We start from the raw sequence: 27,061 nt of genomic DNA on the forward strand, positions 1-27,061 counted from the left end.
TGCAAGAGGGGTTCCCTTTTCTCCACACCCTCTCCAGAATTTATTGTTTGTAGATTTTTTTTTAATTCACTTAGTACAGTAAGAATACCTTTCCATGCAATTAAATATATTTCTACAGAATCTTCTTTTTTTTTTTCAACATCTTCATTGGAGTATAATTGCTTTACAATGGTGTGTTAATTTCTGCTTTATAACAAAGTGAATCAGCTATACATATACATATATCCCCATATCTCTTCCCTCTTGCGTCTCCCTCCCTCCCACCCTCCCTATCCCACCCCTCTAGGTGGTCACAAAGCACCAAGCTGATCTCCCTCCCTGTGCTATGCGGCTGCTTCCCACTAGCTATCTATTTTATATTTGGTAGTGTATATATGTCCTTGCCACTCTCTCACTTTGTCCCAGCTTACCCTTCCCCCTCCCCGTGTCCTCAAGTCCATTCTCTAGTAGGTCTGCGTCTTTATTCCTGTCCTGCCCCTAGGTTCTTCATGACCAGTTTTTTTTTTAAGAATCCATATATATGTGTTAGCATACAGTATTTGTTTTTCTCTTTCTGACTTACTTCACTCTGTATGACAGACTCTAGGTCCATCCACCTCACTACAAATAACTCAATTTCGTTTCTTTTTATGGCTAATATTCCATTGTATATATGTGCCACATCTTCTTTTTCCATTCACCTGTCCATGGACACTTAGGTTGCTTCCATGTCCTGGCTATTGTAAATAGAGCTGCAATGAACATTATGGTACGTGACACTTTTTGAATTATGGTTTTCTCAGGGTATATGCCCAGTAGTGGGATTGCTGGGTCGTATGGTAGTTCTATTTTTAGTTTTTTAAGGAACCTCCATACTGTTCTCCATAGTGGCTGTATCGATTTACATTCCCACCAACAGTGCAAGAGGGTTCCCTTTCCTCCACACCCTCTCCAGCATTTATTGTCTGTAGATTTTTTGATGACGGCCGTTCTGACCAGTGTGAGGTGATACCTCATTGTAGTTTTGATTTGCATTTCTCTAATGATTAGTGATGTTGAGCATCTTGTCATGTGTTTGTTGGCAATCTGTATAGATCCTCTGCCCTCCCAATGGTTCCCCAATTTCTGCCTTCGGCATGGGATCCCTTCCCCTCCCCCATCCATCCCTCAGGGGTGCCAGTTCCGTCCCGCCTCCACTTCTCCCCCTTCACTCCCCCCACGCCCCACATCCTACCCGGTCGCTGGGGGTTCCTCCCGTCCCCTCAGGTGTCCATGGTCCCCCACCAGTGCCTGGTAGGTGCCCTAGTTGTGAGGAGACGCAAATTCCGCGTCCTCCTAGTACGCCGTCTTGACTCCGCCCTCTCTTTGTAAATTTAAAATCATGCTTAGATATATGACCTAAAGCTACTGTAATAAAATAAAAAGCCAATATGAAATTAAGAAGGATGTGAACATTTTTCAAATTACCTTCAGAGATTATGGTCAATTCTTTGAACGTCCTCAGCATAAATGTTGATTTTAATGACTGCTATAAATTAGTAAGGTCTCAAGTCAGTGAGTGAGATGGATAAGCTAAACTAGGCAATTCCATTTCTCCCTCACGATGTATAACTGTAAAGTCATATGACTTTTTGCCTGATACTAGAAGCATTTTCTGAAGAAGACTGCCGAGAATGTTTTGAGCAAAGGCAGCATTGTTGGAATAAGTGATAACTATTTCGAGTTATAATAATATGTCCTGACATTTCCTAAGTTATCAGTTTGATTACTTTAGAGTTATATAAAGCAAATTTATTTCTTTCTACTGTGACTCTCTTAGCTGTTTATATTTGACTATGTTATTGTATTCTGGAATTTAGCAGGTGTTTTTTTAAATTAAAGTTCAGACCAAACATGTTTTAAGGTAAAAGTGAATTTCGTGTAGTTTAAAAGGATGGAAGATGTTTGTTGTTAGAATCAGAATAAATTACCTTTTTTCTTATTAATGGCAGTGATGATTTGACTATGATTAAGTCAAAGGTAGTTGAAGCAGGTAATTGGGTACTTGTGAACCCATTGAAACGGTAAACAATTTTTAGGTCATAAGCTGAATATAAATATTTGGAGGATTCTTTTAGATTCATTGTTAGAATGATGGCTAGTAGGCCTTCAGTTTATTTCTAGTGTTCTTTGTATTTTGCTTACTTTTACTTGTCTGATTTACCATCACCTGGAGAAATTTCCTTAAAAAGTATTACTAAATAAGAACTTTCTTTTGCCTGATTTCTATCATGCTTCTTTTCTAGATCTCAAAGTAATTGAAGCTATTCTCAGAAACTTCTCTCCCAAAATATATCGGATACTTTACTTAAAGTATTTGTATTTTGTTATTATTCTCCTGCTAGACCTTACAGCAGATATTGGTCAGTGGTGTGTTATCTCTGGAGGAAAAAATATCCATAGGCTGAATTTTTAATCTAAATTCTTTGTTTAGGACCATTTAAAATGAATATAACTGACCCAGAGCTTACTCCACATGGTCAAGTGACTTTTTGTTGTGCACTTAGATAACAGGCTGGGTGGCCACCTGCCATTAGCATTGGAAAAAGACTACCCTCAGCTTTTAAGATGTCATATTTCTAGGTACCACATGAAAATCCAATAGAGTAGACTAATATTGGAGCTATTTTTAGCTATGCATCACTATATTTTCTATTATGAGTGTAACTTCATGATACCTAGTCTAAGATTTAAAAAAGTTTAGGACCTCTTTATTTTTGAAATAATTTTAAATTTAAAGAAAAGTTTCAAAAACATTACAAGAATTCTTGGTTAACCTTCACCCAGATTCACCAGTTTTTAACATTTTGCCATATTTGTCACATTTACTTTATCATTCTCTGTGTATGTGTATAATTTAAAATTCTGAGCCATTTAAGAGACGTTATGTACCTATACCCCTAGATCCTTTAGCATGTAATTCCTAAGAATAAGGACATTCTCTGACAGCACATTACATTATCAAAATCAGGAAATTTGACATTGACACATGCTGTTATTGTTTACACTCAAATTTGCCAGTTGTTCCAATAATGTACTTTATAAGGACATCCCTTCTCCCAAGACCATGATATAATAATTATTTTTTAACTTTGACATATCTTAAATTAGTGTTATCTTTATGTAGATTTTCCCTTTTTTTCTTGTAAAAAGTATTGTAACAAAAATCACTAATTAAACTTAAGTTCTTTTTTTTTTATACATTATTTTATTTATTATTTTTGGCTGTGTTGGGTCTTCATTGCTGTACGTGGGCTTTCTCTAGTTGCGTGGAGCGGGGGCTACTCTTCATTGCGGCACGCAGGCTTCTCATTGCGGTGGCTTCTCGTTGTGGAGCACAGGCTCTAGGGCACACGGGCTTCAGTAGTTGTGGCACATGGGCTCAGTAGTTGTGGCTCACGGGCTCTAGAGTGTAGGACTCGGTAGTTGTGGCACACGGGCTTAGTTGCTCCACGGCATGTGGGATCTTCCCAGACCAGGGCTCGAACCTGTGTCCCCTGCATTGGCAGGCAGGTTCTTAACCACTGCGCCACCAGGGAAGTCCTAAACTTAAGTTCTTAATAATCGATTTCCATTTCATAAAATGCTGTCAGGAGGAACTTGTGATAGTTTAAGTAGCAATTTTGGCAGTTGCCTGATTTGCATGAGTCATCTGGTTGGGATAGAGGTAGAAATTAGAATAGGTACTAGCTTTGTTGCCATGATTTTGGGGAAGTCACAGATGTTTTCTGGACCTTGGTTCATTCACTGTGTTATGAACCTAATGACATGTGGCCTGCCTGTCTTATTGTGTGTATAATTAAGATCTCTTTGAACACTATTAAATAGTGTGCAAAAAATACTATTAGGATGCTATTTTCAGATTCCAAACATGGTAGACTGTCAAATGACCATTTCTATTATGAGAAAGAGAAGATTAAAGAGTTAAAAATTCTCTTTGTCATGTTTATCTTTAGATGATAACCATGTGATAAAGAGCTCTGTATCTAGAATGAGCTGAGATTTAAATTTGGGAATTATCTACATGAAGTAATGATGGAATTTTATTAAAGTAGCAGAAGTATCATAGAACACTGTAGAATGAGAAATGTCAGTGGCTCTGGGCTGGCATCCATTGATAGCAGGTGGTGGAAAAGGAAATTCTAATTCCCAGGTACTTCTAGATTTGTCAGTTGAGTGTTGCTCAGGTGATTCTCATTTCCTAACATCGCAATTATGAACAACACAGTTGCAGAATAAATGAACTAAAGACACATTAAAGTCATATCATTTACTTTTCCAATCTCTTAGGTGAATATTCTATTCTCTTTTGTGTGAAGAAGTAGTAGCTTTGACAAATTTGTATTGCTCTTTAATTTTTTCTTTTTAGCAGCCAGCTCTTCCTGCCAAATAAATAGAGTCATCAGTCATCCCACTCTTCCCATCAGCATCACTGCTCATGAAGACAGGCATATCAAATTCTACGATAACAATACAGGTAAGAATTTATTTAAATTGATCATTGTTAAAGCAAAAAAAAAAAATCCCAGCTGTAATTTTGGTGTCTGTCAGTGGCTTTATAGTCAGCAAATAGGCACTGAAACACAAATCCTCTCCCAGATCAGTTTCTTTTTACTTCATCTAAATCTGCTAAGAACTAGTCTTCACGATAGCATATAGAATCATCTTGGTTTATTTAATAGTAAACAGGTGTTATATTTTGGCCCTAGAGCCAAGGTTATTACTAGGAACACAATGAAAAATTCATTCAGATACCAATAAAATGATCTCTTGTTTTGAATATACTGTGGAAAAGTAGAAACTTGCTGGAAGTAGAGGCATATGATCATTATATTTTGTTTAAAATTGTTTGATTTTTGAAGAGCCTTAGTGTTGCAGATGGCAAACCCCTGAGTCATTTGATTTATTTTATTTGTTTTTCCATGGACTAATTTTTTTCTGTATTATAATACTGATTATTTGGTCCTGACTGATTTGCACTGAGGTGTGGAGGCTTTCCCAATTTTTATTAGCTTATATTTCACTAGTCTAAAGGAAATGCATGAAGAGCTGGTTGGGAGAACAACTCACTGTATTAGCAGCCATATTTACCTGAGTATCTGCTACTGGCTTTGTAAATGTGTTGACTTTTGCTAACTTTGCTTAGCTACAAGTGATGAATAATTTAACATTTTTAATCTCTTTCTATATACTGTTTCCACCAAAATTGTGGCCAGGTTTTCTCTCTGTTACTTTGTCTTTGTCTCAGTATTTTCTTCTGCTTCCACAACACATATAATTTGCCTGTAGCTAAAGGATGCAGTCAGTGATGAATAATATCTGAATTTTAGTTAATGAACATGGCTTAAAGGAATATTTGTGTACAAATTAATGACTTCCATATTGTGAAAGACAAAAATATAAGCTGAAATTTGAGCTTTTGTTTCTCATTATCATCATGGCCAGAGCAGGGAGGGAGACACGTGTTGTTTTAGCAGTTGGAAAAGCTATTGATGTAGAGACTACCCAAAGAGGGGTGACTGGCGAAGCCAGTGCAGCCAGGTAGCTGGCTTGTATTCAGGATAAGGTAAACTATTACTAAAGAGTAACAATCTCTTTTTCCAAAGGCAAACTGATCCACTCGATGGTAGCCCACCTAGAAGCTGTTACAAGTTTAGCAGTTGATCCAAATGGCCTGTACTTAATGTCTGGCAGTAAGTACAACTATGGATTATTTATTTATTCTTACCATTTTTATATTTAATGTAATTTTTCTCTTAATTTCTTTTCTTTTGATATAGGTCATGACTGTTCAATACGTTTATGGAACCTAGAAAGTAAGACGTGTATCCAAGAGTTCACAGCTCATCGGAAAAAGTTTGAAGAATCAATTCATGATGTAGCTTTCCACCCATCCAAATGCTATATAGCCAGTGCTGGGGCTGATGCACTGGCTAAAGTCTTTGTATGACACAATGCATCATCTTCACCTTCTAGCTCTTTATAAATAATCAACTGCACAAAAGAGATACAGAAGACCGGGGCAAGAGTCAACCCATCCAGCCCTTTTGTTCTGCTGAAGGAGCACAGAGAACATTTGTTAAAGTATAGTTTTGCAATTCGTTTTCTAAACCTAAGGTTTGTTCAGGTTGCTGCAAGCTCAGCTGAATCTGTGAGCCTGAAAACTTTAAAATTTTTCCCAAAATAGGAGCTTTTATTTCTGAGGTTGTTCTAATTCGCTAGGCAGGCCTGAGCGAAGAACATAGGTTTAGCTTACCCCTATTGAGTAAATAGGGCACATTATAAGGGATAATTAAAAAGGTTGATGGCTGGGAATGAGTAGAGGAAGAATGGAAATTTAGACCTAGTTCTCCCCTGAGAAATCTTGTTAAACATATTAGGTAGTCAAAACAGTAATCTTTATCATATCTGTTGTACTAACCCCTATCTGCATAATGACCAGGCAGTGTTAAAATGAGTTTTTAATTTAGCTCTCCTTTCAACTGTTCTCATAAAGCACCTGGCAAAACATTTTACCTATTAGAGGGAAAAAAAGAAATGCAATAACATGTTAAATATATTATTATTCAGAAATGCTAAACAAATATTTAGTTTTTAAGCAGATTTCTATATTGTATTACATTTTTGAAAATAGATTTGGTACCATTCTAAAGTTTAGCTGTCAAAAGCACTCACCATTATGAAGAATAGTTGATAGAGTCTGCTTTTACTAAAGGATTTAACTTATTCAGGTTTAAGATTCTGTTTATTTTTAATGGCAAGCAGGTCATATCTTTATAATAATTTCTGTTAATTTTAAAATTCATTTTATTCATGGGATGTTTATAGTACCAGAGTGATTATTTCCTATCAATGAAATCTTACCTTTCAGTGGTTGAAAAGCTGGAAGTTATTTGCAAGTACTTATTTATCAAAACCCACATAACCATGCTTCAGATGATCTCTACTCTTTCTTCTTTGTCTCTTATATTCAAATTATCTGACACCTACCAAAAATAGTTCATAATTATTATGTTTTAATAGTCCAAAGGATATGGTTAACCTCAGGCGGCTGCTTTTGCAGAAGTACTAAATAAAGCAAATGTTTTGTGCCCCAGGAATTCCCTTATTAATATCTCTAAGAAGAAGAACCTCTTGGAAATCTGGATGGAATAGTTTGGTGTATAATATTGGCTAAAGGGTTCTCTCTTTCTTTCCCTCTCCCTACCCCACCTCCAGTGTCTAATTGGAATACACAGCATGTTTTAATAGGCAGTGAATCAGTACTGTTTCTGGGGAAAACCATTCTTGAAGAACCAGGGTTCCCTGAGCGCACCTTACCTATGACCCACATATGGTCAACTCTTGGGATTTCCATGACCCCACTGTCTGGACCCAGTATATAGACCTCATCCCTACAACTGTCTCACCTCTCCTCACACTCTTTCTTATTTGCCCAAAATGTCAGAGACCAATCTGGAAATTAGAAATAAGTTACTAATACCCAAATTTTCAGCAAAATGTATTTTTAATAGGCTCTCAGACTTAAAAAAAAGTCCATATCCGTAAATATTGTAACCTTTTAATATAATTCCTACATTCCTATGCCCGTGTATTCCATTAGCATAACAATGGCACTTATGATAATATGTACATCTACTCCCTGAAGAAGTTTTATCACGATAGTGTCAATATTAATTGACAGTTTTTCTTTAAAATTTCTGCTTATCTGCCTCTGGAATTCTGTAGTATACAGGCAAGTTTTCTTTAAAGACCTGTGTTAAATTTGCCTAATTGATATACAGATATGCTTTAATATTTTGACACAGCTACCTTGTCATTTCATCTGTGCTTTGGTTCACAGTGGGCTCAAGGGACTCCTTTGTGTATTCAAATGATTTGACCTGGATATGAGCTACCAGTTAAATGTTTATATTCCCATGCAGGTATAGAATTCCACATTGTGTTTGGCGAATTCCTCTTTTGATTGTTCACAAAGTAAATAAATGATGTTGCTGACCTAACATTTGTAGAAGGATACTGGAAAATTCCAGTCAGGTGCTCTTAATTGGCATATTTGTGATGGATGACTACAGGCTATTGTTCTACCAATTATTGCTTTAATTACTTTCCAAGGTCTGCAGTGCCTGCTTTCCTTCTGTCACTGGAATTCTCAAAACCAGGACACTCTCTTCATCTGCGTTTTATGCCGCATGGTTGAAATGCATTTTTCTGTTAGTAAGTAGAAAACAACCATGAGATATGTAGACTGTAGTGCAAATGATGGAACTATTGAAAGTTCCTTAGAAAGCCAGTGCTGTGCTCTTGGAGATTGTACCCAGAAACAGAGATTCTTCTCCACTAGCACTGTTATGATCTCAGTGTAGAAATGAGCCAAAGCTGTCTTCCAACCAGATAGAAGCATATATATGTGTCTGATTTTTCCCTCAGCTTATCAAAAATTCAATGAAAATTGACAAAATGAACAAATTCCAGATTTGAACAGTCACTGAAATGCTGTCATAGTGCTTCATTTGTAAATATTTTGGATGAAATGTATTGGAATAGTATGAAAATCAGCAGGAGATGTGGGTCCCTGCCTTATCTTCACATGCTATGGATACATCTCTGGGAGCTTGCAGCACCCTTCTCAAAACTCAGCTGTCATATGGAGCTCATTTGCTACTTGAACCATAGACAGATATTTAACATAAGTGATATAATGACCTTCAGTATTTTTCTATTGAACAAGTTTAGCAATTTTTGCCATTAAACAGATAATTAGTTATGCAAAGTATTTAGCTTTTATAATCATTTTAGTTATGACTAAAAGGGGGGAAATTGAGCTGTATCACTGATAACGAACTTTGTGAGAAATTTTTTGTTTATCTGACTTTCATTCCTTCAGTATTCTTGCTATAAATTTCTTTTGGAGATAATGATGAAGATTTATTTGAAAATGTCTAAAATGTATGTATATTTTATAAATATATATTATATATATTGTAGGAATATATATAATATATATAGACTATATATATATATATAAAACCATAGGTGCATTTTACTGTTTTGTATGTTCATTTTTGGAGGTAGTGTACACAGCAGGTGATGACGAGTATGATGAGTGTTGTGCTGTTTGCTTTTGCAGTATAATATATAGTTCTAAATGTTTAAATTACTGTATATACTATATTCATTATAGGCTAGCATGCTTGTTTTAAAGACTGTCATTCTAGTTTATTAAAATCTGAATGTAAGAAAACCTGGCTATTCAAATGTGAATTGAAAAGTATTCCATTCTCAGTACTGAACTATTTCCATTGAACATTCAGGATTTTTGACAAAACAGATATCATCAAGAAGGCAATAGCTAGAGAAAGAGAGGTGCCTTTAAAAAAAAAAAATACAAATGCAGCCTTACAGTGAGGATGAGGATTGAGTTTCTTTGTGGGGGAAGGGGTGTGAGAGAGAGAGGGAGAGAGAGAGAGAGAGAGAGAGAGAGTGTGTGTGTGTGTGTGTGTGTGTGTGAGTGTTTGCCAGTCTGTAAAGGTCCTGATTTGTGACCATCAATGTCTTTTAATGTATCTGTTCAACTTCTAGGACTTCAGGGGACATTTCATGCGCTGTCTTCGTGCTCTTCTGAGCACCATAAGTACTTTCCAAGAATTTTGAATGTGAATTCCTAGAAATTTCAGTAGAGAAGAAAATGGCTGTTCTTTCATTGTAAGTCAAGTTCAGGTAGTAGGAGAAATTATTGATTCACCAAAATTATGGGATCTCATTAACGTTGGCTAAGTAAATGTAATTTTTAAAGGCTCACTTTTTTAGCACTTCATATATTTCCCCTTTACACAAGAGCATGTCATGATTCTTATGTGATGAAGATTCAACTAGTAAAAATCATTTTTAAACTAAACACCTGAACTAGTTAAAATTCCACCTAAGAATAGTATTTAAATGGCATCTTTCATATCTACCTCTTTGTCATAGCTGCCATTTTGACTCAAGCAAATCTTTATGACATCTAAAATAATGGTTGGATGCAATTTAAAAATCTGTGTTGGTGCTTTTCTCAGGCTTTGTCATTTAAGTTATATTGAACAAAGATGTCACAAATCAGACTGAAAAGCTTAGAATTAATTTTGATTTTCTTTTGAAAGAACTGCTTAAAATTTATCATCAATGTTGATAATGACTTGGAGATAGTCTCTGGTTAGTATATGTCTGTGTGATGCTTTCAGCCAAGAGCCAAACTGTTGTTGATTTACATGGGAAAAGAGCTCTTAAGTATAATTTTCTTCAGCTTACTTTATTCTTTGAAAGCTATTTCAAGTATCTAATCATTAATTTTATTTACTCAGAAGTTGCCTCTGTTACTGGGTTGTTTAGTTATTTATATAATTGCATTATTTTGTTTAACACTGGGATTCAGGTTGTACAAAAGTAGTAGCTGACAGAAATTGTATGTATATTTTTCTGAAATGTATCAATTCCTTCAGTTCATTTTAGAAGAAGGTCCAGAAAACTAACATATCTGTGTTTAAAAAACAAAGGACAGGTCAGGTCCTTGGTAGATGATTTGAATCATTCTACTTGTGCCACTGAAAGTTTTTTAATTGGCTATATATCCATCATCCAACTGGATCTCAGTGTCATTGTAAGGGATGCCGGGTTCACAGAGTATTAAACAGATTGCATCTTTTTTTTTTAATCCAAAAAAAAAAAAGCGAATATAAAGCCAAACAGAGATCTCTAGATCCCACTTATTTATTCTAGGAGTATTCCTGAAGTGGTGCTTAAGAGTCAGAATTTTCTGGATCTTTGCTAGTCAAGCTTTAGATTTGATTTAACTGGGACCACATGCCCATCATCCCTCGGATGCAAATTAGAAAGTTCATTTTAATTTAAATTAACTCTAATGTCTGCCTGGGTTTTTAACAGGCTGTGAACCAGTGAGTGCCTTGTTAACGTAGAATGATTTTTCCCTGGTTGTGTGTTAGCTCCTCTCTGAAAATGTCTTAGAGAATGGTATTTCAGTTGACTTGTAGAGAGCTGCTAAATTTGGTGTTATCAGCAATCAGAAAGCCTTCAGTCTACCACATACCACCCTCCATACTTTCTTTTCATTGTTTGGCTGAAGTTTGCCTCTTGTGAGAAACAAATACAACCCCCTTCTCCACACAGCTTTTTTCCAATCCAGATTAAGAGGTATCCCCTATACCTATCCCAACTATATGATCTAATACCTGTTTTCAGGAGGAACCACTTCTGGTTTTGTAATCCAGAAGGATTACAAATCCTGTAATCTACTGGTTATTTTATGTCTTCTCCACTTCAGTTTACTAGAGCTGACCTCAGGGCATCATCAGTTCAGATTCATCAATAACTCCTTTTCTCCACACCCCTTCACCCCTCCAACTGGTGATCCCTGGGCCAGATTGTTTGATCTTCAGGTATTTTAAAATTTAGGTGTAATATCAATTAATGTAAATTAATCCAAATGCTAATTTTTGTGGTGCAAGAAGTTTCTTTTGTAAATTCAGGGTATGGATAAGCTAATTAAGATATCCTTTTTTGGTGGCTCTAAGTGTATTATTTGTTTTTAAATAAAGTGTACAAATATAGATAATGTGCTATAGGTGTCTCATGAATTGAAATATTTGTCAGATTTGGAATCTAGTGGGTTTGCAGTTAAAAGACTTTAATACAACCTGATTTTGTTTTGGGGGTTAGGTAGTAAAGGGGGGCAGAGAAATAAAAGTGTATTAGACAAAGTAGCTGTGAATCCAAAGTAATGAACCAATCTTAATTATTGATTGTAAGGAAGGTGGAGAAATTTATCATTATAGAGAGTTTGGGGCTTTGGAAAACCAGTAAAATTAAAATACCCCACACGATTGGATCATGATACTTTCAGGGACATATGTATATTTTTTCTCAAGTGTTCAGTTACATAATTTAAAAAATTATACATACACATATAAATTTAATGTGCTTTTATTGTTTCTTTGTTTGGCTACTTAACAGGCAAGCGTAAGCCTTCTACCCCTTGCTCCTTCAGATCAACGTTATTTTTCAAGGGCTTCTGCTCAGGACTCACTATCTCTTTGTTCCAATCTGGAGCCACAATAATATATAGAATCTAAAAGGTACCGCTTCTGGTGTCCTTGAAACTATCCACTGTTCTATGATGCTTCATATGCTGCTGTAGTAACAAGTGTTCTATTCTTTGGTATGTACACATTTTTCAGTAGTGTCAGAAATGTCCCTTTTGTCCCTTGTAATGAGAACTGAGACGTGATTTGCTGGAGTTGTTTTAGAGTAATCTAGCTCAGAAGGTCAAGAGGACTCCAAAAGTTTTTCAGGGATTGATGGACCCTCTGGGGTCAGCCCAGGTTCAGAATGGTATTCTAACCTGCTTTAGGTTTCCCAAGGGCACCACTGAGGTTTTGAAGGGTCCTAGGTTGTCCTGGCACTTAGATATTCCCCACGAACACCTGGAAATCTGGCAGCATCCAACACTATAACCATAACACATCCCTCCACTTGTTACTTCTCAGTTATACCTGTCGTTTACAATGATGGGGACGCTCTAGCTCTGTGGAGAAGCGCTGACATGCAACTTTGAAAATTAGATTCCATATTTTCTGAAACACAAATTCTAATTTAGTATATTTTATATACTTTCAAAACCAAGCAGAATGCAAAACCCACCAAACGGAAAATCACTCACTTCAAGTTTCACTTAGATCTTACAAAACCCTAAGCCCTTTCTTATTCTTAGTTGTTATTAGACTAAAGGTAATGGTGTTTTTGGTCAGACTTGAAGAAGGATCTGACTATTTGGGAGAATAAAATCTGCAATATCTTTCCTACTGGAAGGGTCTGTTTCATAGAAAATTCTCTCGTCCTTGGTTATTTAGCCATTCACCTTACAGGAAGACTGGTCCAGATGCTAACTCCCTTTTGACTTTTCCTGTGTGCCTCTTTAAAGAGAGAGTTAATCCAGTGATATAAAGGAGAACCCACAGCAAAACATGTTAAATAGCACTTGGAGTACTAGAATTAGTATTATTAATTCACATGCCAAAGTTTTTCATGTCCTTATAAGATCCAGGGTGTTTATCAGGTTCCCAATCTATAACCTCAAACCAAAGATATTTTTGAATTACCTCATATAATAGCATCATCAAATTAAGGGTAATGGTAGGGAAACCCATCATTCACAAATGAGAATTCCCAAACTGAAAAACTTTCTTTAATTAAAAAAAAAAACTACATGCATGGAAAGCAAAATTTTATGTTAAGCATATGTTGAGAAAATAAGCAGCTTGTGGTGTATATAAAATGTGTTGAAATGTTAATGTATACTGACATCACCTACTCCTTCCTTATGGAAGTGGGACCAAAGCAGTAATTTTTCAGAAATAAACAAGATTAACTTACCTTAAAGCAAAAGAAACTCATCAGAAAGTTTACTTTTGGTGCTGGATAACTTGGGTGCGGGTGTGGGGAAAGATGTACCACACTGAAAAGGAAAACACAGCCTCTGATCTGGACCCATCACCCATTGTCTTCCTTTCTTGTTAAAAGACTTGTAAAGATGACCTCTGAGAGCCTTTTGATCTGTAAAAGTGAATGGTTCCAGTTCTGGCTTTTTTTGTCATTGATCCCTGTCATCTAAATTAAAGATTTTGGGGAACTACATCAAAAGTATCCAGGAGTCCCCCGGTTAAAGTGTCAGACAACATAGCTTTTTATTATATTGTAGGAAGCTATATTAACATAAGCCCAGGTTATGCTGTGTCATCTGCATATGTCAGAATGAAGACCAGACATGTAAGAAATGTCCTAATGTAGCCAAGTGGTAATCTCATGAAAAGATAGAATCATTTTTATAGAATGAGTTCTGTTGTTTTGAATGACTTTGTGCTTTTAGAAGCATTTTTAAAAATGTTTACATATTTTTCTACAAGCTTTGAGCCCACATATTTCAGAATATCCTATTGATGGAATTATTTCACTCAGTGTGTATTTTAGAAAAAGAACGCAATGGTCTCACGTATCTTTTTGCAGTAATTTATGGATAACACGCCTGACCCCCGCTCCCCACCAATACTCAAGTGCCATGTAGGAATTCTTTCATATGTGGTAAATATCTTAGTATTTTGCTGACTGGAAAAGCAGTATTTTTATACATAGCTTGCAGGTAAACCATGGAGCCTTGTGCATCTGATAAATGTTGAAATGAATGGAACATTAAGATAGAGCATGTATACCACGTAAGTAATGTTAATAGTGTCCCTTCAGAGCTAACAAGGATAAGGTTAGATTCTGCCAATTGCCATGCACAGATTTTGAAAGTATGCTTGTTTAGCCAAAATACCATTTAACAATCAGTTCGTTTAAGAGGAAACTTTTTCAATGAAATAGTACCTGTTCAGTTTCCTTGTATATCTCAGGGTCAGAAGAAACGAGGTTTTTTCCCAACTCTAAAACATTCAGACTTTATTTTATTCCTTTGATCAGCCTTTTAAACAAGCAGGACAATAAGCTCCTTATTTCTCATTGCTGTTGGATACCTAGGAATATATATGTGATGATTACAATAAAAAAAAATAAAACTTGCAAGCAGACTTTTTTCTCTTAGAAACATTGCTTTCTGGGGGCAGAAATAATTTTACTTTTGAACTTGAAGGTTGTAGATCAAGGCAGTTTTATACCCTTGATGTATGCAAGTTACATACAGCTTGCCTCTGCGGATAATCACATTTTATTTTGTGTGAATTTTAGAATTGTTTTGGGAGTACAAAGATTGGCAGGGAATATACAATAAGTCTAATTTACATACATATCTTTCAAAATCTTGTGTTTTTTTTTTTTTTTTTTTGAGGCATGAGGAGCAGGTATTGATGAGTTTTATTCTGAATGCTTTGATTCTAACCCCATTCTCAACTCAGATTTTACATATTAGGTATTGCTCACTTGTCACCTAAAAAATAAGAGTTGGTGGTTATTTGTTTGCTGCTGTCTCTAAGCTCCTTGAGGCAGGGACCATATTTGTTTTTCTTATATTCCTCAACACTTCTCCTGGTGCCTTACCATATAGAAAGTACTCGATAAATATTTATTGGTTGAGTGATCAGAGAACACATTTTGAAACTCTAAATCTATCCAGATCACCAAAAACAAAGGAAAAGAAAAAAGCATCCCTGCCAGTCCCTTGGCAATCTCAAATGTATTTAGGTCTGTGGAGCTGACGCTAAGATTGAGGTCTGCACCCTCCTTGGGGAGGAATCTGGACCTCACCTGAAAGGTGGCAACAGAATGCCCAAGGCAGCACCCTCTTCTGCTACGCACTTCCAGTTCTGGCTGCTTTGGAACTGAGCAAAGCATGCGGGGGAGTAGGAGATCTCTCTAAGCCCTGCTGTGGTATCCCTTCTGTCCCCCTATCCTCCTGAACACCAACCCACTGGCCTCTGATCCCTTGACAGGGAACTCTCCAGCCTGGAACCTAACCCTGCCTTGACTGTCTTGGGCCCAGACAGGGTCCACCACTCTTTTCCCTTGTGACCCTCAGCTGGTCCTGCTCTTCCTGACGGGCATTTTTCTCCAAAGAGGTAGGAAGCTTCTCCCAGTAGAAGGTTGTCAAGAAAGACATTTCTCTGGGGAGCTTGCTTTGGAGTTGAAGAGTCTGGGACAAAATCCCTCAGGATGTTCTTAGGGCTGATTTTGTCTTGAAGATTTGATGGTAATTGTCTGAATGTTTATTACGTCTCCTAGGAATAGTTCTGTGTTGTCTTGGTGTGCTACTGCCACTCCAGCAGGGCCCAGGAGGCTTGAGACCTTGAGCTGAACAGCTTAATTGTTTCAGGAACACTAGTTAGGGACAGGGTATTTATATTTAACAGTCAAATGACTTTTAAGTCATTAATAGAATCATCAACAGAGCAGTGAATTATGTGACTATGAAATATTCAACTAAATAAATCAAAATAATATTAAACCTATATATTATGTAAGAACTGTTATCTCTTTTTTAATTATTGAAACATGATTCCTTTACAATCAGTATAGCACAGAGGAAAGAACAGGATTTTGGCCTGGGCACAGGACATTTATTGGCCATGAGACTTTAGATAAGCTAATCTGAGTTGGTTTTTCATCTACAAAATGGGTATTATAGATCTGCCTACTTAGATTGACTTGAGATAATAGATATATAACACCTGATAAAATGTCAGGCAGTAATAAGTATCAAAGAACTATTATTCACTCCCTGAATTCAGTCGTCTTATTTAATTCTGTCACATTCCTGATAGCTTCTGAAATATCAGGTTTTTTAGGAGAAATCAGGTTAAAATGAACATCAAGAGGAACCCTTAAATTACACATAAAATATTAGTTTCCTCAATAGTTGAGTGTCTGCTATGTGCCAGAGAGTTGTAGGTGCTGGCGTTCAGCAGTGAACAGATAAAATCCTTTACCTGCAGCTGACCTTATAGTTGGGGAAAACAAACAACAAATAAGTAAAATACATTGAATATTAGTGATAAGTACTGAGGAAAAAAAAGGGAAGGGAGATGATTTGATGTTAGATTAAAAGAGTGATACAAATTAATAGTACTATAATTTAATACAGTTAATTAAAAGAACATCAGAAAAGAGCAATAAATGAAATAATAAAGATGCATAGTGGCAAAACTAATCATATCCCGCCATACCATTTCACTCCCACCTCCCTTGTAGCAGCCTGATATATCTATTCTTATTCCTACAAATATGTATACACAAACATTACATACGGGGTTTTGTCTTTTTCTACAGTTGCTCTGCAACTTCTAAAATGTAATGTGTATTGTGAGCCCCTTACAAGTCTATACATATATAATCGCTTTTAAATTTCTTAATATACACACACGATTTTATATATAATGAGATTTTTTGGGTGGGTCAGTTTGCTTTAAATGGGATCATATATATCCTCTGCATCTTTTCTTATCCAACAATGTATGATAAAAATCCCTCCAAGTCTGTCATAGCTCTTACTCTTTTTAGTGCTGGGTAATACTGTATGATGATGAAGAGGTTATTAAACCTCTTCCGTATTGATGGGCATTTACTTTGTCACCATGTTTTTACTATTATGGTAATTGTGCCTGTGCACATATTCATGACCATGATGGTTTTACTTCTGTGGAATAGATTCCCTGGAGTAGGATTGCTGGGTTAAGGGGTATGTCGATTTAAAATTTTTAAATAAATGTTGACAGGTTGTCTCCCAAAAAGGCTGGGACAGTTTATATTTCCATCAGTAAATGTACAAAAATACTGTTACCCTTTATACCCATTAGCAAAAACTGTTGTAGCATTTAAAAAAAAGAAAAGGAATGGAAAAAAAGCCTGGTGGTGGGTATAGTGATTTCGCAGTGTTTTTTTTATTTGCATTTTCATTACTACTGTAAATCTGGAAAACTTTCCATATGTTCTTTGGTCATTTGGATTTCATTCATAATTTACTTATTGTATTAGTTTTCTATCTCTGCATAACAAATTACCACAAATTTAACAGCTTAAAACACCACCCACTGATTATCTCATGGTTCTGTGGGTTAGAACTTCAAGCAGGCTTTGATTGGGCTCTCTATTTAGTTTCCAGTAAGGCTGGAATGAAGGTGTGTGCCAGGCTGGGCTCTTAGCTGAAGGCTCTGGGGAAGAATTCACTTCCAAGCTCATACATGTTGGCAGAATTCGCTTCCTTGGGATTGTAGGATGGTTGCAAGATGGAGGTCTCTGTTCCCTTGCTGACTGTCAACTAGGGTTGTTCTCAGCTCCTAGAGGCTACCCTCCAGCCCTTGCATGTGGTCCCCTCCATCTTCAAAGCTAGCAGGCATACATCGAATCCTTCTCATGCTTTAACTCTTTGTTTTCTGCTACCAGTCTTTTTAAAGGGCTCATGTGACTAGGTTAAGTCCACCCAGATAATTTCTGTATGTTAATGTCAACTGGTTAGTATCCTTAGTTACATCTGCAAAGGCCCTTTGCCCTGTAAATGTAGCATTATCATAGGAGTCACGCCAGGGGCAGAGATCATGGGGACCATCTTAGAATTCTGCCTACCATAAATATTCATATTTTTATTTGTACCTTTATATTCATTTTAATTTTTATTCATATTTTTGCTCATGTTTCTATTGTGTTTGTCTTTTTATTTAGTTTGTAGGAGCTTTTTATATATTAAGCCTTCCTACTCTTGGTTGCAAACATTTTTTTCTAACTCTTATAAGCTGTCTATTAACCACATTAATAAGTACTTTTTCCATAGAAAACTTAGCCATTTGGATTTCACTCTTAAGGTGAATTGCATATTTGTATTTTTTAATTCACATTTAAAATTTTTATTCATTTTTATTCATTTTGATTTTTGATTTTTATTAACATTTCGCCCATATTTTCAGTCTTTTAAAAAAAATTATAAGTACTCTTTGTGTATTATAAACTCTTTCTCTTATTATTTGCTAATTTTCTCCAGATCTTTGATTTGTCTGTTGACCATATTTGTAATATCTTTTCCCATTCAAAACTTTATATTGGTATATATCCAATATATTATTTTATTTTTCAAAATACAGACATTTGTGAATATATAAACATTTTGAAGTATTCTGTATTGTTTAAGGTCTTCACCCCTGAGTGGCATGTATAGTCTCCTGGAATGGCTTTTGCATTTTATTTATTTATTTTTAATTTGTCTACTCCATTTGGAATTTGTTTTTGTATACAATGCAAGCTATGGATGCAACTTTACTTTCTTCCGAGTGAGTTGCCAATTGTTCTAGCACCCTTTATTAAATAAACTATCTTTTCCCAATGAATTGAAACACCAACTTTGTTGTATATTAAATTTTCACGTATGATGAGATTTATTTCTCAGTATGCTATTCTGTTTCACTTCTAGTTCTCTTTACATATGGCAATATCATATGGATTCAATTACAGTGGATTTCTATTCTGTTTGTGAACAGTGGTTTTATAAAATGATCAGGCAGAGCATTTTCCTACCCCACACGCCTACCTACTGTTCTTTTTACTACTTTTCTTGGCCATTTGAAATTTGTGATCACTTTATCCAATTAGGGGTTGAAATTGCATTAAATTTTCAGATTAATTTTGGGAAATTTGACATATGATATTGTCTTCTAAGAACTAAGAAAATTGTATCATTTTCAGTTTGCTCAGGTCTTGTCTATAGCTTTAGTAAGATTTGAGAGTTTTCTTCATTTAAGTCTTGCGTCTTTTTTATCAAATGTATTCTTATTTCTTAGCCTTTTGGTCATTACTGTGAATGGATTTCTTTTTCCATTTCCATTTCTAAAGGCTTATTATAAATAAAGGAAAAGCCTGTTTTTTTCTCTGTACTTACTTGTATACAACTTTACTATATATACTTGGTAAATTTTCTCATTAATTTCAGCAGTTTTCACTAGAGTCTCTTGGGATTTGTAGAAATATAATGATGACACAAATAATTCAACGTTTTTTGCAATGTTTGACAGATTCTTTTCTAGAATCTTTATTGTCTATAAACGCCATCATAGTGTTGAGTGATAACAGTGATAGCAGGCATCTCTGTTATTGATTTTAGCTAAAATAGTTTGAGTATTTAGTTATTTAGAATATTTGTGTTGCTACTTGGTAAATAATCTTTATCTTATTTAAATACATTCTTTCCTGTTTTACCAAGAGATTCTGTTAGGTATAGCTGCTAATTTTATCAAATGTCTTTTCAGCATCTTTTGACGTGGTCAGGTGTTACTTTCTTTTAATCTGTTGACTAGCTGGATTATGTGTGGAGTTGCTGACATGAAACCACTCTTGTCTCCTTGTAATAAAGCCTGCTTGGTCATAATGTGTTATTCTTTTCTTATAAATCAGTATTCCAGTTGCTAATCTTTTATTTAGAACTTTAGCATGAATATTCATAAGTGAGATTAGTCTATAGATTTCTTTAGTGGATTATCTTATTAGGTGTAAAAAATTATGCAGGTTGGCAAAATATGGGAGTAATCAGAAGGCTCACCCACTGCTGGTGAGAAGGCAACTTTTTTCAAATACAGTTTCCAATTTATTGGAAAACCATTTGGCAGAATCTACTAAAGTGAAAATATTCACACCATGGAATCTAGTAATTCTGCTTCTAGGCATACACCCAATAAAATGCATACATATGTTCACCAAAAGATATGTTTTAGCATGTTTATAGCAACACTATTACTAATAGCCTCAAACCTGAAACTACCTAAAAGTCCATCCACCTGTAGAATGGATAAATACATTTTTGTGTGTTCATACAATGGAATATGATCCAATGAGAACAGTTTATAACTATGTGCAACATATGGATGAATCTCAGAAGCATTATGATCAGCCTAAAAAGCCAGATATAAAAGAATGCTATGTGCTTTCCTTCATATAAAGTACAAAAACAGGCAAAACTAATCTATGCTGTTAGAAGTCAGGAAAGTGGTTATCCTCAGTGGAAGGTAGGCAAGGGAGGAGACAGTGTCTGAAAGGAAGTCTGAGGGGGACTTCTGGAGCGCTGGTAATGTTTTGTTTCTTTATCTGGATGCCTGTTTATGGTGCATTGTTTAGTTAATGAAAATTCATCTAACTTACATGTACACATTTTTTTTCAATAAAATGTTTTTAGAATAATGCTGTTTCATAAAATGAATTGGGGAGATTTTCGTCTTTGTCTATGGTTTAGAATTGTTTAAATATGAGATCATTGAAATTACCTGTTAAAGATTAGGTGGAATTTAGCTGAGAAATCTTTTGGTCCCGAGGCCTTCTTTATTGTGTAGGACTGTCTCATGCATTTTGCCTCCCTAGCTCTTGGCTATATACACATATACACGTATATTAAGGTTTATTGCTCACCCCTATTCCCCTCTGCTTCCTTTATTTTCCGCTACATTGAAGTTTCTCTTCTAATTAATATCTTGTTTGTTTCTTAGTATTTTCCTCAGGTGGGGTAATATACTCTCTGAATCTCTGGTAAGCCACAGTTCTTTTTTCATCCTAATAGGTAAGTGATATCTTGGTTGGGTATAGTATTTGGGATTACTCCTCTGTTTGTCCAGTGGCCTAAAAAACATCATATTCTTAGTGTTGCAGTTGAGACGTGTGATGCTAACCAGAATCTTTTTGCTTCACATGTCACTTGCTCTTTTTGTCTGGAAGTAATTTTTAAAAATTCTTCTGGTTAAGGAATTAATTTTGACCTATGATTTGAGATAGTTTTCCACTTTCAGGCCACAAATTCCCATCTCATGCATGACCTTTCTCCTTTCCTTTTGTTTTTTAAGTTTCAGGGACTCTTTTGTGTATGTTTGTTATAATTTAATCTACTTACATGGACCTAATTATTTTTGGAAGTTGTCCATCACATCCACAACCCTATTTCACTGAAAATTTTTTCTGATCTGTTGGTTTTCCCCCCATCTCTGATAACTTGGCTTCTTGTATGTGTTACTGTCTGTTCATAGGGCTCAGCTGCTAGGCACTATGGTATGTTCCAGAAGTGGTGGAAGACATGGCAATCTCTGCTCTGAGTACTAGTTGTTTGGAAGCAAATGGGTTGTCAGTGTGCTATGAAAGCCATGGAAGGAAGGCTTTCTGTGTCTAAGCCTCCCGATAACTCTTCCTGCCTCAGAGACATACAGAGGACTCAGCTCATCTCTTAGCTTCTTCTCACCTCCTTGGGGATTAGGATAATTAGTTACGCTCAAGTTGGCCAGTGTTGCTTGCCATGTGAATTGCAAATTGTGAAGATGCCCTATGTATATACGAAAGGCTCAGTTTTGAATGAAGCAAAAGTTACAACAAAGATGATAGCCTGGACTTCCCTGGTCACGCAGTGGTTAAGAATCCGCCTGCCAATGCAGGGGACACGGATTTGAGCCCTGGGCCAGGAAGATCCCACATGCTGCGGAGCAACTAAGCCCATGCGCCACAACTACTGAGCCTGCGCTCTAGAGCCCGCGAGCCACAACTACTGAAGCCCGCGTGCCTAGAACCCGTGCTCTAAAACAAGAGAAGCCACCGCAATGAGAAGCCTACGCACCACAACGAAGAGTAGCCCCTGCTCACTGCAACTAGAGAAAGCCCGTGCTCAGCAACAAAGACCCAATGCAGCCAAAGATAAATAAGTAAATTTATAAAAAAAAACAGGATGATAGCCTGCTCACTGTTGGGCTCTATGATTATAAATGGTGAACGGTTCAAGCAAAAGAAGTACTCATTTTTCATACTGAGTTCCCCATGGCAACTTGAAGGACAAGGAAGAGAAAATTAAAGTAGACCAAGAATTTGCTCAGAATCTCATCTGAAGATTCCTGGATCAGTAACTGAGGAGGTGTGTTACTCTTTTTCTCCGTTTCCCTTACCTTTGAAAAGTAACGACACCAATTCTTTTTTTCCCCTCTCCTCGAATCTCATTGCTGCATCCAAACCTCTCTTGTTTCCATGCCATTCGGAAGAGTGTGCAAAGTAGTTTGGTTTCTGATACTATACAGTCAGTGGACAAGTTCCCAAGAATTTGAAAACTCTTCTTAGGTACAAACATGTAAAACAAATGGCAAAGAATAATCTGGAATGGGTCATGAGTACTAGCCACTTATCTATCTTATTCCAAGTGTGTTCGGTCATTATTACTGGACCATTTGTTTTCAATATTCAGACAAAGTGCAGCCCTGCCAATTTGCTTTCTGTTTCTGTTTCAGCAAGGAATGGAATTAGCCTTCATGCTTAAGAAAACCAAACAAATAATGGCCTAAAAATTAGGGGTTATTCCTCCCCTATGATAAGAAGGAGGAGGTTATTGGCATTGGTTGTACATGTTCAAAATGTGAAGAAAGATCCAGGCTCTTTTTATTTCTCTTCTGCCATTCTTAGAGTAACTTCATCTATTGTTTGGCTTCAAGATGGCTCTCACAATACCAGTCATGTTGTAGAAGTTCAAGGTAAGAAGAAGGTAAAAAGGGGGAAGGGCAGTACTAATTAGGACTTTTCTCCTTTTGACAGTAAAGGAAATATTCCCAGAGGCCCTCCCTCTGGCAGACTTCCCCATATCTCATTGGCCAGAACATTGCCTCCCTACATTTAATGCATGTTGATAAAGTGAGTATCTCACTTTTTCAGCTTCTGGTGGTAGGCATGGCAAGTGATAAGTCAATTTCAAATGGCTGTTAGGTTAGACAACAAACCTTTGTCTAGAAGGTTATCTCTAGATAACCTTAGAATGGAATCTCCTTAGTCACTCATTTCTATTTTGCATTTTCCCTTATCTTTCCTCTCTCAACCTGATTGTGAAAGGTAATATATGTAATTTGTAGACACTGAGTCCCAATATCCTGATATTCTTATATCTTGAAAATAGTGTCTCCAATCACCTCCCAAATGAGACATTTGCTTCCTCCATAGGACATCACAATCATTCTAATCTTGTTTGTCCATTCCCTGCTTTGAATACACTCATTTTCTGAAGAATGATCAAACACCGAAGCATGGTAAGTAGGCTTCATTTCACACAAATCTTGAAGAAATCTATCGTCTTACATATAGCCTTGACTTTGTCCCAAGGTGGTTGTTTAAATTTGTTGTTTAAGGTTGTTGTTTAAGTTTGACGTATGACTCTTCTTGCATTCTTTCTACCCCAAGAGGATTATCTTTTAAACCTTAGAAGAGGTTGGTTTGTTTTCCGGAAGATGCTAAAAAAACTTAAGAAATGCCATAAAAAATAAACATGTTTAGGTATAAATACTTTGAGCCAAGCAATTTGAAAAAAAAAAAAAATGCAAAACTTTCTAACCTTCTGATATAAAAAGTGGACTTCCTTTGCTCTTTAAAATTAGACCAAGATGGAGAAACAGAGACCAGATTTACACAACTTTTAAAAATAGAGAAAACAACAACAACAGTTTTCAGATATTGAACAACAGCGCAAGACAGTAATCCCTGACAGAGAGGAAAACAAATTGTTGCCCCAGCTTTTTGCCTCGAGAGACTGTCCATGACTCAGTACAGGGAGTTGCAACCCAGGCAGAGCCTAGATTGTCTCTGTGAGTAGAAAAGATGGAGTTGAGAGTTTGGTGAGTCCAAAGGCAGCTAGAGTTTGCAAGGTGGAATATACAGGAGAGCTCTGGAGATCTCAACTGGGCCCTCCCCAAGTCTTCAGCTGAGTATAAGTATAAGCATGTGAGGAACATATCAGAAGCTGAAGAAAGAGTCACCCCAAAGGTACAGACAGAATAATCCTATGATGTTACATAGGGTTGGGAATAGCTCATGTTTCCACCAGGCATAGTGGAAATATAAAATATGAGGCATTAGGTAGAGGACTCAGAAGGGTATTATTGCTTCATGACTGTGAAAAAACTCAGCCCTAGGCTAAAGGTTGCTTTGGTTCTGCCATAAAGCTTAAATGTAAGACCTGAAAGGATCAAATTATTTTCAAGTAACTTAACTGTGACCCAGAACAAAGCTCATATATATACATATATGTATATAAATAAATTTATATATATATTTGTGTATTTATTTAAATATACAAGAATATCTAGCACTCAACAAAGTAAAATTCTTAACATTTGGGATCCAATTATCAGGTATGCAAAGTGACAGGAAAACACAACCCAAAATGAGGAGAAAATGTAATAAATTGAAAATGACTCAGAATTAATGCATATGATAGAATTAGTAAACAATGACAATTAAATGTTATAACTATACTGATATGCCAGAAGGCAGTGGAACAACATCTTTAAAGTACTGAAAAGAAAAAAATCCTGTCAACTTGAAATTCTGTACCCAGTAAAATTGTATTTCAAAAACAAAGGCATACAAGAGCCAAAAGTATTCATGAGTAACAGATATATTAAAGCAAGTACTCAGGCAGAAGGAAATTGATACTAGATGATAACAGAAAAAAATTACTTCTTTTTAAATCACTACTTCTATTTAAATGATAATTGACAGTTTAAAGCAAAAAATAATATAGAGTGTTGTAAAATAAATGTAAAAGTAAAATATATGAGAACAATAACACAAAGTCTGAAAGAGGGTAAATACAAGTATACTGCTGTAAGATTCTTATACTATGTGTGAAGTAGTATAATATTGCTTGAAGACAGACTGTGATAAATTATAGATATATACTATTGAACCTAAAGCAACCACTTAAAAAAACATAGCTAATAAGCCAATAAAGGAGACAAAAGATAATAATAATACATATCCAGTTAATCCAAAAGAAGACAGAAGAAGGAAAAGAGGAACAAAGAACAGATACGACACATAGAAAACAAGTAACCAGATGGTAGATTTAATCCCAACAGTAGAAGTAAACACATTAAATGTAGACCATTAAATGTAGATGGTCTAAACACCATAATTAAAAGGCAAGATTGACAGATTAGGTACAAATAATGAGACCTTGCCTACATTGAATGCTGTATACAAGAAATCCACTTTAAATAAAAAGACTCAAATAGGTTAAAAGTAAAAGGATAGAAAAAGATATGCCATACCAAAAGAAAGCTTCAGTGACTATATCAGACAAAATGAATTTCAAGGAAAAGAATATTATCAGGGATAAAGAGGTTCATTTCAAAATGATTAAGAGGTCAATTCATCAAGAGAACACAACTCCTAAAAGTTTATGCACCTAATAGCAGAGCTTCACAATAAATGGAGAAAAAAACTGATAGAAAGAAGGGAGAAATAGACAAATCTACAATTTTGGTTGGCAATTTCAACACTCCTCTCTCAATAATTGATAGAACAAGGAGACAGAAAATTAGTCAAGATATAGAAGACTTGGGTAACACTACCAACCACATTGACCTAGTTGACATTTATAGAACATTCTACCCAACAACAGCAGAATGTACTTTTTCTCCAAGTGCCAAGAACATTTACCAAGATAGACCATATTCTGGACCATAAAACAAGTCTCAATAAATTTTAAAGGATTCAAATCATACAAAGTATATTCATGGACCACAGTGAAGTTAAATTAGAAGCCAATAAAAGAAAGATGTCTGGAAAATCCCCAAATATTTGGAAACTGAATAACACACTTCTAAATAACCAAAGGGTCAAAGGAAAAAAAGTATTTAGACTGGCAAGGGTGTGGAGCAACAGGAACATTCATTTATTGCTGGTGCGAATGTGAATGGTACAGCCACTGTGGAAGACAGTTTGGCAGTTTCTTACAAAACTAAACATGCTCTTAGCATATGATCCGGCAGTCATGCTCCTTGGTATTTACCCAACTGAGATGAAAGTTTATAATCACACAAAAACCTGCACAAGGATGTTTATAGAATCTTTATTCATAATTGCCAAAACTTGGAAGCAACCAAGATGTCTTTCAGTGGGTAAATGGATAAATAAACTGTGGTATATCCAGACAATGGAATATTATTCAGCGCTAAAAAGAAATGAGCTGTCAAGTCATGAAAAGACATGGTGGAAACTTAAATTCATATTACTAAGTGAAAGAAGCCAATCTGGAAAGGGCTACATAGTGTATGATTCCAGTTGTATGACGTTCCGGAAACTCTAGAGATAGTAATAAGACCAGTGGTTTCCAGGGATTCAAGTGGAGGGAGGGATGAATAGGCAGAGCACAGAGGATTTTTAGGGCAGTGAAACTATTTGTATGATGCTATAATAGTAGATACCTGTCATTATACATTTGTCAAAACCCACAGAATGTAGACCACCAAGGGTGAACCCTCATGTAAACTGTGAGCTTTGGGTGATAATGATGTGTTAATGTAATAAATTTATTGTAATAAATGTACCACTCTGGTGGGGGATGTTAGTGGGGGGCATCTGTGTGTGTGGAGGGGGGGACTGGGAGTGTATAGGAAATCTCTGTACTTTCTGTTCAGTTTTGTTGTGAACCTACAACTCCTCTAAAAAAATAAAGTCTATTTTAAAATATTGGGGGGGAAGTATTTTGAACTGAATGAAAATGAAACCATACCAAAAT

At 35.9% G+C, this 27,061-nt stretch overlaps 1 protein-coding gene across 3 annotated transcripts in view; it reads left to right on the forward strand.

Annotated features, from left to right (window-relative positions):
* Positions 1-14,446, forward strand: part of STRN (striatin) — a 113,822-nt gene extending 99,376 nt beyond the window's left edge. For all 3 annotated transcript variants that reach the window (XM_057558131.1, XM_057558132.1, XM_057558133.1), the window contains 3 exons: positions 4,388-4,495; positions 5,625-5,711; positions 5,799-14,446. In XM_057558131.1, the coding sequence (XP_057414114.1) occupies positions 4,388-4,495; positions 5,625-5,711; positions 5,799-5,968 (365 nt within the window). In that variant the 3' untranslated portion in view covers positions 5,969-14,446. The remainder of the gene's footprint in view (positions 1-4,387; positions 4,496-5,624; positions 5,712-5,798) is intronic.
* Positions 14,447-27,061: the final 12,615 nt, after the last annotated feature.

This window comes from Balaenoptera acutorostrata, chromosome 12 (genome assembly GCF_949987535.1).
Source record: "Balaenoptera acutorostrata chromosome 12, mBalAcu1.1, whole genome shotgun sequence".
In the NCBI taxonomy this organism is placed as follows: Eukaryota; Metazoa; Chordata; class Mammalia; order Artiodactyla; family Balaenopteridae; genus Balaenoptera; species Balaenoptera acutorostrata.